Source organism: Athene noctua, chromosome 19 (assembly GCF_965140245.1).
Source record: "Athene noctua chromosome 19, bAthNoc1.hap1.1, whole genome shotgun sequence".
NCBI lineage: Eukaryota > Metazoa > Chordata > Aves > Strigiformes > Strigidae > Athene > Athene noctua.
In genome coordinates, this window is record NC_134055.1 from 12,020,248 (window position 1) to 12,033,509 (window position 13,262).

General features: G+C 44.0%; 1 protein-coding gene across 5 annotated transcripts in view; it reads right to left on the reverse strand.

Moving 5' to 3' along the window:
- LOC141968372 (S-adenosyl-L-methionine-dependent tRNA 4-demethylwyosine synthase TYW1-like) overlaps window positions 1-13,262 on the reverse strand; it is a 107,930-nt gene that overhangs the window by 51,395 nt on the left and 43,273 nt on the right. For all 5 annotated transcript variants that reach the window (XM_074922978.1, XM_074922980.1, XM_074922976.1 and 2 more), the window contains exons 11-13: window positions 11,576-11,685; window positions 5,272-5,449; window positions 946-1,081 (exon numbers count right to left, since the gene is read on the reverse strand). In XM_074922978.1, the coding sequence (XP_074779079.1) occupies window positions 946-1,081; window positions 5,272-5,449; window positions 11,576-11,685 (424 nt within the window). The remainder of the gene's footprint in view (window positions 1-945; window positions 1,082-5,271; window positions 5,450-11,575; window positions 11,686-13,262) is intronic.

Consider the following 13,262-nt stretch of genomic DNA (forward strand, 5'->3'; position numbering starts at 1 on the left):
GAGTCTCCCAGATCTACTAATATAAGTACACTTGGCAGAAAATGGTCCAACATTGACATCTCGGAAGGCTGAAAATCTCATTATTCAAATGAAACATTCTCTCTTGTCTGTTCATCTCAGCAGGTAGCACGTCAGCTTCTGCCAAATAGGTAAACAGAAGTACTTGCTTCCAGAGTACTGTATCAGTAAATAAGAGAGGGAAGACATGCTCATGAAGCACTGTTCCTGCTAATTCATGTGATGCTGAACCGTGAGTGCTTCACTAATTACTACAAAAACTGTTACGCAGCAGATCAAGTTCTGAGCTGACAGCAGCAGGCACGGTCACACAACATGGTCACTGTTCAGCTGTCTCAGACAAACACAAACTACGACAAACCACTGACAGTCACCCTTGCTATTATGCTCAGATCTACTGTTTTGGGTAAATCTTCTAGAAATAAGCAGATTTCTACGTAGCAGGAGGGTGACTAGAGTTAGTAAACTCTGGCTCACACATTTTAATGTCTTCTATGCACTGCTATTTCAAGGGAACCTTTATGCACTGCTAAGTGCCACACGGGGATTTATGACTCTTCCTAGGCTTCCCTGAATTACCAGTTTTCCTTCAGCAGCCTGCTTTTAGTGTAAACGCTTCATTAGGAAGTCTTCTATTATTTTATAATCTCTTCAACTCTCATAGCATTTTATATTCACAGCAGAGTTTACTCATTTGACACACATCCTGCTCTCCTTTTGTCATTAAATTTCTCCCCACATAGAAAACTGATCAAACTTGCTGGAATTTATAGACCTTAATGTACAAAACATGTAAATACACTCCCAACACAACCAGAACACATTCCACTGTCCATCTGAAGCCTCTCAAGTCTTCTGGTTTTGTCCTGAGTAGGTAAGGTGCAGAAGAGAAAAAAAATATTTAAAAATACATTCTTAACTGAGTACCTTTTCAGACAAGGCCTTTAAACTGTCCAGAAACCTCTGCCAGAAATCCTTGAAGAGGGGTCGATCAATTCTCTTCAAGCTCTCTTTGGTGCTGGCATCTACGCTGACATACAGCTGTGTTACTGGCTCAAGGTTCCTTAGAAACAAAAAGAAGGGAATTGATGTTTTCAGACATTACTGCTAGCTGAATTCGTGTTTTCCTACCAAACCACACACAAAATACAGTATCTCCAAGCAAGCTGCTCTGCTGGTCCAGCAGTGACAGAAACTATACAGTATTTGCTGGGAAAACTATCAAAGTCCAGTGGTTCATCTCTGCCAAGTGGCCATCATCTTAATAGCAAGACATTATAACCTACTTTCAACAAATAACACACCCCAAAGCTAAGAATGCCATATAAAGGCCTTAGTTGACATTCTAATTACCTTTTTCTCGCTGAACTGGAACATATTCCACTCCAGTGTAGCTGTTAACACATTCAGAAAAGCTTCCCAAATCAGGCTGCCAGGGGTTTACACGAGGCACTGGAAGGTTCTGCTTCTCACCACAGCCCCTTTCGTTAAAAGCTATAAAGCTCATCCCCTTCCCCAAGCTCTATTTGCCCTGGACCATGGAAAAATAATCCTATTCAATAGAAATACAACCATAATTCAGCCAGTTTCTACTGCTGGACACATTGAACTTACCTGACCCACAGCTGGCATCAGTCAAATAATTTTCTGAAGGGAAGTCAAAGCTGTTTAGAAAAATAAAACCAAGTGCAATCCCCCAACGTGTTCTCCTTCCATTTCCAAGGCTCTTATTTCATATAAATCCTGCAGTATAGTCTTTCTGATCACATAATGGTTGTGAGCACAGCAAATTTGAGCCCAACAGCAGTAACTTCTAAAAAGATTAAACCTCCTCTGCTGTGTGAAGAGCCTGGGTTGAGTCTAATCCCTTCCATAAACCCCAAGGGTATAAAGGAGAAGCAGCACCACTGCAGTCCATTAGCAGAGGGATAAAGCAGGGCATTAGGAGGAACAACCTAAAACGAGTTCCCTTGTCACAGACAAAACTGATAAAGCCAGTGGGAGAATTGGGTTTGTTCAGCCTTGAGAAGAGAAGGGTTGGCAGAGACCTTACCATCATGTTCCAGGACTTAAAGGGTGGCTACAAAGAAGATGGAGACTTTTTTTACAAGGAGTGGCATGGGAAAGAGGAGGGGTAATGGGAACAAGTTACCCCTGGGGAGATTCCAGTTGGATACAAGAGGAACATTTTTCACAATGAGAACAATCAGCCATTAGGAGAATCTCCCCAGGGAAGATGTGAATTCCTCATCACTGGACACTTAAGATCCAGCTGGACAGGGGGCTGGGCCATCATTGTCCAGGCCGTGCTTTTGCCAAGAAAGGTTGGGCCAGATGATCCTTGAGGTCCCTTCCAACCTGGTACTCTATGAGGCACCCCTCATGGCATCTTCCACGCCAGTGTCTCCGAGATGATATGACAGCTTCCCAATTGCACTGTGTAACTAACCCTTCACAGTTTTAGGACAACATTTGCAAGTGTTTTTTGTGAAGTCTGTTAATGAGCCAGCTATAGTCCCAGCTTAATTTGGCTCTCTATAAAAGACAAGAAATTAGAAACTATTGTTCAGCTGTCAAACAGTGCCACCTAAAAAATACACCAAATCCCCTGCCCTCCCCAAAGGTGACAAAGTGACAAGAACTGTCCAGAATGAGACTCAGCAGAGCTCTTAGCATCCAGAAAGATCCACTTAACAGACACTCAAACAACCTAGCTAAACACTTTTTCTCTGTATGTATTTAGTCAGAAGAATGAAATAGGCCAGAACGAATTTAACATTTTCAGTTAAAAATCCTATTTCGTAAACAAGCTTTGTCTGGACTGGCAGCCCAAAGCCACAATCTCCAAAAATGACCAGATGCTCTAGGTGTAAGTGGATTGAAGTGCTCAGTTTCAAAGAACATAGCCAAAATACTCTTTTCTTTACTTAGCACTGCATTTTCCTAATTAAAAGGGGCTACATTGAAGATGGAGAAAGTGTTTTTCAAAACATGAGCTGAGAAAAATCACATCTTCTCAGAGGATCTCAATCCTAAGGACAGGCAAGACCGAGACTCTCTGTTACACTGAAGAAAATTAAGAAATTAGAAGAGGTCCCACGGAGGGATTTCTGCCCCACTTTGCTCCAAAACAGAGAGGTCCGCAGGGCTCTGCCACGGCTGGGGCTGGAGCCCAGACAGCCTCATGTATGCTCTGACAAAGGGGAACAAGGAGAAAGGGCAGTCGTGAGTCCAGCCAGCACCAGAGAGAAGCAGAGCACAAACTGCTGTTCCCAGAACACAGCCACAATTCATAATTAACATGAAATTTAGTTGCATGGTACCAGGATGGAATTTTCCAATGTTCCTCCTTAATTTTTTGTTGCAATTTCCAAACTAACTTCGACAGCTGAGATCGCATCCAGGAGATCAGAATCACAACATTTACCACGTATGAACTTGGGCAGAAATCACGAACGAGTAGCACAGCACTACTCAAGAGCAATAAATTGACTTCAGGCCACCAGCCATGAGGTGGTTTCTCAAACAGCCTAGGCAATGATACAAACAACAGAAACATCAATATAATAAAAATGAGCCTTTGCTCATGAGCAGTAATAAGCATATTATTATTATTGATGCTCATAAATGCAAACACATACGCAAGGGTTCTTGTTTCTGACTAGGGGCTGTGAACAAGAGGACAAGAGCCAGGTAACTGCTCCATACGAGCTCAGATGCTACAAAACCTCCTTCACTTTATGAAATCGTGTGTGCGCCTGGAGGCAGATGAAGCAGCAGCCCGAATGCAAGAGGAGGAGGAGCAGAGAGAGGAAGGCAGGCACAGGCAGCACCATGCTGCAGACCCCGCCTGGAGGTCTGCAGAGCCAGCGGGCCCCTCTCCTATGCCCAGTGAACACCCCAGGCCATGCTCCCCATTGCACACCGGATGCCAGAGCTCGTGCTGCCTATTTTAGGACTTTTAGACTGTAGCTCCCCTCTGCTGACAACAGCAAAGTGAGCTTGGTGCGTACTTCAGTTCCCATATTAAGCAAATCATTTGCTTTGATGAGCCAAAGATCAGTTGCAATTTTTAAGACAGCAAGACTAGCATTTTATCACTTTCTTCTTTGTTTCTTTTTAAAAACATTCAGCAGATCCTAAGAAATGCAGCTTCAAAATATAGCATGTGCTCTCTTTTTAAAACACTATTTTTAGGAAAGAGCAATTTCTGTCTATCAGGCACATAATACATGACTTAAAGTAACTTGATTACACAATTATTCAATCATTTGGAATGCCTTTGTAGCGTATAATTACTCACTCAAAAATTGCATGCCCTCCCCCCTCACTGCCATATTCAGACCACGAGAAGGAAGTGTAAAGGAAGCTCTACCAGAAAGTGCTAACAGGGAGAGGCACTGAGCTGAAATGGCAAGCTGAGCGATGTACCAAACCACCCTGTGTACAGCTCCACTAACATGCTCACGTAACTCCAGAGTTGGACTTTGACAGGGTTATTAGCTGATGGTACTCCGACAAGTTCCCAACCACCTTGCAGCTCACACCATGCGCTGCATTTCCTTGCTACATTCCTTCAGATTTTGATAAAGGAAACCTGGATGCTCAAGAAACAGGGATTCTTTGCATTTGTAAAGACTCTTTTATCAGAGTTCATGAAAATGTTTTGAACATTTAGCTCAAGTCCCTCTGAGAGGGAGGTTAAAAGTTACTGATCCCACTTTTGCAAGATGAGTACGTGTTTGTCACCTTTTCTTATCCAGCACTCCAGGTCCTGCTGGAGATGATGGGCTGTATAGATCTTTGGCTTGAGCCATTACGGCTGGTCTTACGGAGTTAGAACAAAGATCAGACTACAAGAGAAGCACACAAACCAAAAAAGGTGATTTATGAGTTCCGTCTCCTGCTCTAGCTGTTGGAAACACTCACACCAGTTATCCCTGTCCCCAAGCAGAAAACGCAGCTCACTCGCTGTTCTTCTCTCACACCTCTGGGAGATAGTATATTACATTCTTTTCACTTCCAGAAGTAATCACACTTTGTTTAAAAGATACAGAAAAGAATATCTAACTGGGGGAGAGAAAGAGATGAGAAAGAGCATGGGGAGATTAAGGTTAAAATCAAACAGATGCCAAGTGGGCTTTTTCATTGTCGGTGCTCACGCAGAGCTGACTGATGAGCAACAAATCAGAATTAAAAACACAGGTCAGCACTCAGATGTTTTAGTAGGGAGATATTTTGCCCAACTCTTACCTAATCTCATCTGGGAACTGTGCATTTGTAACCAGGAAACTAGAGATGCTGTGCTGGTGCAGCAGCTTCACAAAGCGGTTGATCTCGGGATACATGATGGGCTCTCCCACCAGCGACAGCGCGCAGTGCTTTGCTGTCATGGCTTCCTCAAAGCGAGCTGCTTTTACTCCTGAGACGCCTGCAAAAAGAGGGAAAACAGGATTAAATCAACTAACTCCCTCCCAAACCATCCATCTGTATTTACAATACAGTCCAGCATGAGGAAGACTGAGCAAAAGTAGCTGGAGCCCTCCTGAAGCAGCTCTGCAGGAATCCACAACACAGCATACGCCCAGACACATGGAGCTTGGGGCTGAGTGTGCCCTGTTAACTACTGCAAGTAATTTCCTAGTAACACTTGAGTCAAGCTTTCCATTGCTAAGACCTCAAGGATGCTGCCTGAATGCTGAGACAAGAACACAAGAGACAGTTTAAAGCCACTTCAAGGAGGTGTCTTAAAAAAGCAAGCCAGGTTAAGCCTGTCTCTGCTGCTAAGCCCTGTGGCCCCCCAGCCCCACAAAGACCAGCTCCCCAGAGGAGCTGGGCACACTTTGTCAAGCAGAGCACCAGCAACCAGCTCTGAACCCAGACTGGCAACCACACGCAAGGCAACTCCACAGAGGATGCGTTCAAAAACAAAACCCAACACGTGACACCATCCTGAACAGCGAGAGACATTTGAGAACAAAGAGGAAAACACAAGGAGCTCAACTGTAGCATCCACATGAAATTGTTATCTGCAGGTTTAACCGATCTGAGTCACATTTATTGTACCCACAGGAGGGCAGGGGAGAGGCAAACACTCCTCCAGCCCATCCATATCTGACCAAATGCTCAGAACCCTGTATGAAATCATCTGACTACAAACAAGCTTTTGTTCCAAATATGTCATTTCACATTTTCTTGACATGCCTTGATGTACTCAAATAATATCTGAGGTTTTAGATTGGGGGTTGGTTTGTTTTAGAAAAACAAAGGCTTGAGTTTGAAACCAGGTCCTCAGCTCACCTCTCGTTGCCTAGACGTCTGCTGGAGCTCACGCAGTACAGAAAATTACATGCTATGCTGCAAAGCCAAGATAAAAAGAGGTGTTCCTGGATATTGCTTTAGACTCATGTAGAAAAGCTGGTTTGTGATCAGAGCGAAGCTTAGTGCATTTTAAACCAGCCAGGCTCAGTCCTGAATAAGTGACAGGACTAATGGTTATTCCGCAGAAACTTGACAGTACTAAATGAGAACTTTATTTGAAAAGAAAGAAGCATCTCAACCACACACTGAGATTAAAGGACTAACTTCCATATTCCTAAAGCTACTGGAAGTCATTTTTGGAATTAATTAATTTCTCTCTCTCAGTATCTTGCAATTGGACTATGATAATTACCGTGCCAGCTTTATAAGCAGACAGAAAAAAATTCTAACATCATGTAAAGTTTGAGAGTAACTTTCTCAGAATAGTTTACAGCAAATCTGACATATAGTAAACACACCCCACAGGAGGGTAGAGGGTTTGTATGCAATCATTTGACCGTATAAATCATGACCTAGGCAGGGATAAACTAAACAGGATTAGTGTGTATTCAGGGAGCACATGAACTCTCCTGCACTTCTGGCTGCCGTACCACCACAGCACTCAGCCTCTGCTCCTGTGGGTGAGCCTCCTTCTGTCTTCAGCCAGTGAAGTCCAGCAAAGTCAGAGCCTGGGCAGATTTTGTACAGCCTGCAGCAGGTCCAACACAGGTGCAGGAGCTTAGAGCCGTAGGAACTTGAGAAGGAAGAGGCAGCGGCGTACAGCTTTCAGCTCCTGCCGAGCTCAGATCTCAGCAGAGCATGCAGCCAAGCCTCCCTCTGATCAGCACATCTTCTTTGAAAAGCTGATTCCAGCTGCTCTTCTACTAGTGCACTTAAATTCGGGAAAGAAAAGCATCATCTGGCACATCACCCTAGAGAGGCTGATTGCTGACTCTGGGTGCACCTCTGCAAGCACCTGTATACCAGTCATCACAAATCCCTGGGTGACTGGGGAGGCAAGGAACCTGTTCTTCCACTCTTACAGCTAGATACAGAAGTAGTCTTTGGATTTCCTCATTAGGTCATGTATGTGGGTTGTGGTAGTTGGTGGTTTTGTATGGTTTTATTTTTTTCCCCCCAGGTTGAACCAGGGCTGTATTATCAGAGACTCCTGCTCTCCTAGTTTTGAATTATGTTTCCATTCTGTGTGTGCCCTTTATAAGGGCACAGAGATTTACTAGCCACTACCTAGGAAATGTATCCAAAGGTGTATACTTCCCACCTTCCCACCTTCGCTTCCCATCAGTAAGAAGTCTCTCCATCAGTTACTCTAAAAGAGAATTATGTGACATTAATGGCTATGGTTTTCAAAAACAGTACACCCTACAGCAACAATAAAAGAGAATATGACATATCACCATCTCTAAAAGCATGAGTAGGGACACTTACAAGATATAGGGTTATCCTCTAGGATATCCTATAGGATAGAGGATCCCCAAGAATCCTTCTATTCCTTCAAAGATAATCTCCTTTTTACTACAATGCATGGAATTAATAACCTATCAGATCAGCTCAACATTTTCTCTGTCACACAGAGGTGTCTCTATGTGTGTACCTGAATGTGGTACTGGTACTGGAAAGAGCACTGATTTATTCAAATAACTTTGAGTATTATCTGAGCAGCATTACCAGACACTCAAGACCTCAAGGGCTCTCTAACCAAGACATTTTCCTCATGCTTTTCTTCTCCAGTAGCCTGAAGAGCCTGGCCTGCTCTGCATCAGGGGTCAGTGTTCAAACACCTCAGCACCTGCTGGAAACTCCTCTGCAGTCCCTGTGGCCACCTCACTGTTCAAACCTTGGGGTGGTTTGTGGGGTTTTAGTGTTTGCAGGTTTTTTTTCCATTTAAAACCAATCATAATAAAATCAAACCTACTATTTGTGGAGTGCTGCTAAGTCTGCTGAAAGTAGACAGTCATGTTTTCTGCCTGAGGCACTTCCAACCCGGACAGAGGGTAGCTCTGGCATGCCGGGGGCTTTCATCCAGCAAGACATTGCACATCTTTTAACTCTCCCTGGCTTCAGTTTACCACACAGTGTTTCAGCTCAACTTTGCTTCCACTGATTCTACTCTAACAATATTTTCACATGCACCTTAGGGAAGCGACAATGTAAAATTCACAAAAATGTAACAGTGAGCTACTGGGCTTTTCTTACTGATTTTTCTTCTCCTTAATAAACCTTTTGCTTTCAGGCTCCCAAGACAGGATGCACGTTGCCATCTATCACTCTGAAAAAGTTAACACATCTTTTCCCACTTTGCAGCACAGCTCTAGTCCAGAGATGGTTTGGTTTTTTTGGTCTTTCTCCTTTTACAGTTCCAGGCCAAGGGTAACTGTGCTGAGCATGCACATGCAAGTTTCAAGGAATATTTACAGATTTGTTTAATGGAAAATAAGCTCCAGAAAGAGAGAATTGGGATGTCCTTACAGGCCTCTCAGCACTTTGGGAATATTTTCAGATGCTGCCAAGTCCTTCTATAACCTTTCCCTCTCCCCAGCCCTTTTTGGGAGGACATCAGGGGGTGGTAAGGGAAGAAGAGGGTTATTCCTTAGTATTAGTTGGGTTTAAACAGATCCCTGCACCCAGTTTTCAGATAAAGGCAGGGTTTTCGAGCATCTGCAAAATAACTTTTGCTTTTCATCTTTTTTTAGTGCAAACGCCACACGTTTCTGTTATACAGGGGCAACACTTCGATCACACTGCACCACTACAGCACAGCTCGAGGGCAACTCCTGCCTCCAAAAGTATCCCCTAGATATCCCATCAGCAACTGCATGCAAATCTAGTCATCACTTTAAACAATGTGTAGCTTCTTCCTTAACAAGTGTAAATGACTGTTTTCAGCCAAGTCCTGCCTCAAAAGGGAAGAGAGGTTGTTATTCTTTAAGACTTAAAATTTTAACAATCGTATCAAAAGTCACAGACGTACTGGTTCGCAAGGGCTCCAGCAGGTCTCTAGTCCAGCCTCCTACTCAGAGAGGACAATTGCCAATACTGGGGCAGGGTGATAATAGATTTACTTAAAAAGATTTGAAAGCTCTAAGGTAGAGGGTTCCCCATCTCTCTGGGCGCCACCTTGGCTGATTTTGATGTTTAACTCAAACTTCCCAAACAGAAACTCAAGTCTGTTGTCCCTTGTTCTACCATGGCAGTGGGTCTCCCAGCATGAACTGACATGGGGTTATAACACTCGTACAGAAGTTTCCACTTCTTGTCAAACTCCACACGCATCTGTTGGCCCAACAATCACGTTTCTCGAGGTCCCACTGAAGTAAAGCCATGCCACTGAGTGTGCCTGACGCACTCCCTAAATTAGGATCGCCTGCAAAGTTGACAAGGGTGTATTCATCACCTGTTGATGGAGATGTACAACACAGGTTCCCAGATCAACCCCTGAAGTACCCTGCTTCTTATCAGCCACCAAACTGACCTCAAGCTATTGACCATAAACCCTTCAGCATGCACAGCCACGTTTCATCTCATCTAAGAGCCTGGTTATCCAGAAGAGTCTGAAAAGTGCTCAGTGCCTTAAGTGTTGAAGATACTCTTGTTTATAGCTGTAACAGTCTGCTACGGTTGTTTCAGCCTTCCAGCCAAAATCTGACATCCTACATGCTCTTCACTCATGCAAACCACCTGTACCAGAACTCCTGCTGGGCTGGCACTGCATCCCACCAGCTGAGTTAACAGCCAGCCGCGAAACCCTGCAGCAGCTCTGTCCCAGCCTGCCAGGCAGCACTGCTGCAGGCACCTTGCCTTAACTCAGCACTCTCCTCGCATGGCTGCACGGCAGAAGAAACACCGAGGCCAGGGAATGAGAGCTGCACTGCAGACTGCCCTGCCTCAAGCACAGGCAGCTGTGCTTTCCTTAGTCTGAAGGAGGATGCACTAGTGACACCAACTACCTCCTCCACTGACTCCTCTCATCTTGCCACCTCTTCCCCAAGGAAAGCTTCCCCTACTGAATTAACATCATTTTTTCCCTATCCTACTACAGCACCTTCGCTGCTTTCCCCTGGACAAGCTCTAGAGCTGTGATCCAGTCCCCCAGGTCTGGCTACTCCCTATCCAGTTCAGCATAGGAGCTCCCAGGGAACGGGCTTCCCTGGAGCTGCTGGTCTGAGAGAGCAAGATGATTCAAACCAGTCACCTGACGAAAATTAAGCTCATGAGGCCCTAACTTGAGTTATTTTTCTGCCTATTATGTAACTCCAGTGAATGAGATGGAGCAACTCTGCTCAGCTGACAGAAGGTTTTTTTGCCTGTCGTATTTTTAATCCATTGGGTTCTCTCTGTGCACAGCCAACATAAACAAACAGGTTCCCAAAATGACAGCCAAGACTGAGGCTCATCCTGCACATTTTATGGATGCTTCATTCCATTCCTGGTGCTCACACAGCCTCGGCTGTCAGTTCAGAAGAGCAGAGTCCTAGACCTGTCCTGACAAGCTGGCCAGCCCTCCCAGCACACAAAGCTGACCTTGGCAGAGTTACTGAGTTTATCACCCTTGAAAAAAAAGAAAAAAACCCGCAACCATCTATAGATATAGATACATACGGAATAACTCAAAAGTACAAGGAGTTCCTCTGGGAAGTAAAATACAGTACTTTTCAGAGGTGCTGTGTAACTGTACCTTCAGTCACAAACAGATGTACTGAGTAATTCCTGAAAGTAATAATACCCTGAATGCTAGTGCTCACTCAACAAGAAATATGCAATCTAGGCACTTCAGAGCTAACAGAAAAGCTCCCAGGAGATTAAGGCTGGGCAATGTATTTCTTATCACGTTAGAGGCTGATTCCTTTCGCCTTCTACCTGCCCATACTTTTATTTAATAATCAAGATTTCTCATCACTCAGGCCTGCTTTAACCACTGCAGAACCCTCCACGTGTACCAAGGAAAAGGATGTGACAAGTACAAAGATGCACAAGAGGCAACTTCACGCTACTCCCTCAAAGCAGCAGTAGATACCCAATGGCTGACTCATGTTCTAATGTCAAAACCAAGGTAGAACATCTCAGAAAACAGTAGGTGTGCTACAAAAGTTTCTTCTCACCCATCTTTCTGATATAAGTCTCATGCCTCCTTCCAGCATTTCAGATGACTAGAATGTTTTCACCTACGCTTTGAAAAGGCTACTGCTGGTTATCTTCCAAAAAGCATCGTTGATGGGGAAGAAGTGGGAGAAGTTACCTTTGAACTGCTTGATCATATTCTGATGGTTCTCAATAGCCTCCTGCAAGATCATTTCAGGTTGGTCCATCTTCCATCGCCACTCTGTGCCCACTGGATTTGTATGATGTCTGAAGGAAAGAGAGACAGTTATTCACTGTCATTTGTAACACACATGGAAGAAACCATCTGTCGCCCTGGGGACTCTGGCATTGTTTAATAATATTAAAAGCAAGAAGTTCTCAGCTATATCCTGCTTCTGACAACTTTCAGATGTCATCCTGCAACACCATTCTCATACCCCTCTTCTTCCAGGCTCTGGTCTCCCAGAAGAAAGCACGGACCTTGCATGTCTAATATAAACTTAACATACCTATTTTGAATCACAGGTAAAAGGTTTCTAAGTTAAAATTATGCTCTACAGCAAGAAAAACCTCTGTAAAGAAAGGAAAACTGATCCTAGCTCCTCTTCTGACCACAGCTGCACAAAGCACTAGAAAAGGAAGGCCCTAAGTCACCTTTAGTTCCATTGCCAAGGTACCAGCTGCCACCCTGAGGAGGACAGGATTTGCTTCTAACCCAATCTTTATGTAACGCTCTAGTAACGGGACAGATGAGGGCAGACTACTTCAAACTATATGAAGAGATTAGGAAATCTGCAGTATGCTGGAGATGCATTGCTGGTAGATTCGGTTAATCTCCCAGATTTACAAAATCGGGGCTTCTCATCACTTCTGAGATCTGCTAGCTACAACATCACTAAAACCAAAGTGCAAAAGATAAAACGTTAATTTCTGAACCAAGCAGATCACAGGATAAAAACCACTGATTTTCCATCTGAGGGACAGCTTGCGTCACATCGGGTTAGGAAGCCAACTCTGCCTTCCCAGAAAGGACTACTATACCCATGTTTTTTCTTCAAAAACAAAAGAAGCCTACCCAAGGCAAATCCACCCAAGCACCTGGAAGACATATGGAGTTTCTCCCCATTCCCTATTGCTTTAGCATGAGAGGATGTTACAAAGCCATTGTAAATCATCTGGTAAAAAAAAGCATCCTGATCAGCAAATGAACTATTATAAGCAACTGGTGTGGTACCCATCGTGCTTGCACCTGGACAAACACAACCTAGAGAGAGCCTGTACTAGGGCACAGACCTCTCCCTGGTGGGAGGAATTTCCCACTAATTTTGCTGCACTTAGCCTGGTGTTGAACAGGGATAATTCAGCATTTAAGTATCATCCTAAGAAAAAAAGCAACAAATTTCCATGCTTCCACCTCCTTGTTCTCTCTCCATCTTCTCTAGCTTTTTTTCCAAAATATGCTACAAAGGTTCCTCCACTTTTCCCATACCAATACTACTGCAACTCAGAATAATTTATTAACAGAAGAGCAGCATATTCTGCATTGTCTTAGCTCTGGACACTAAAACAAGATCAAACAATATATATTCCTGAAACTGTTTTCTGACCAGTTGATCTCTTTCTTCCACCACTCTCCATCAACCCTGGAAGTCAGCCACAAAGATGACTGCGAGGTTTCCTGCCATATTCAGCCTTCCAGCTACACAGGCACTAGGACATGATGCCCAGCATTTAACTAGAGGAAAAAAGAGAGGGAAGCACTTTCTCAGAATGAAGTGGCTGGTCCCATGTTTACTGAAGACAATGAAAAGACTCCCACTGACTTCTCCAAAGTCAACAAAGAC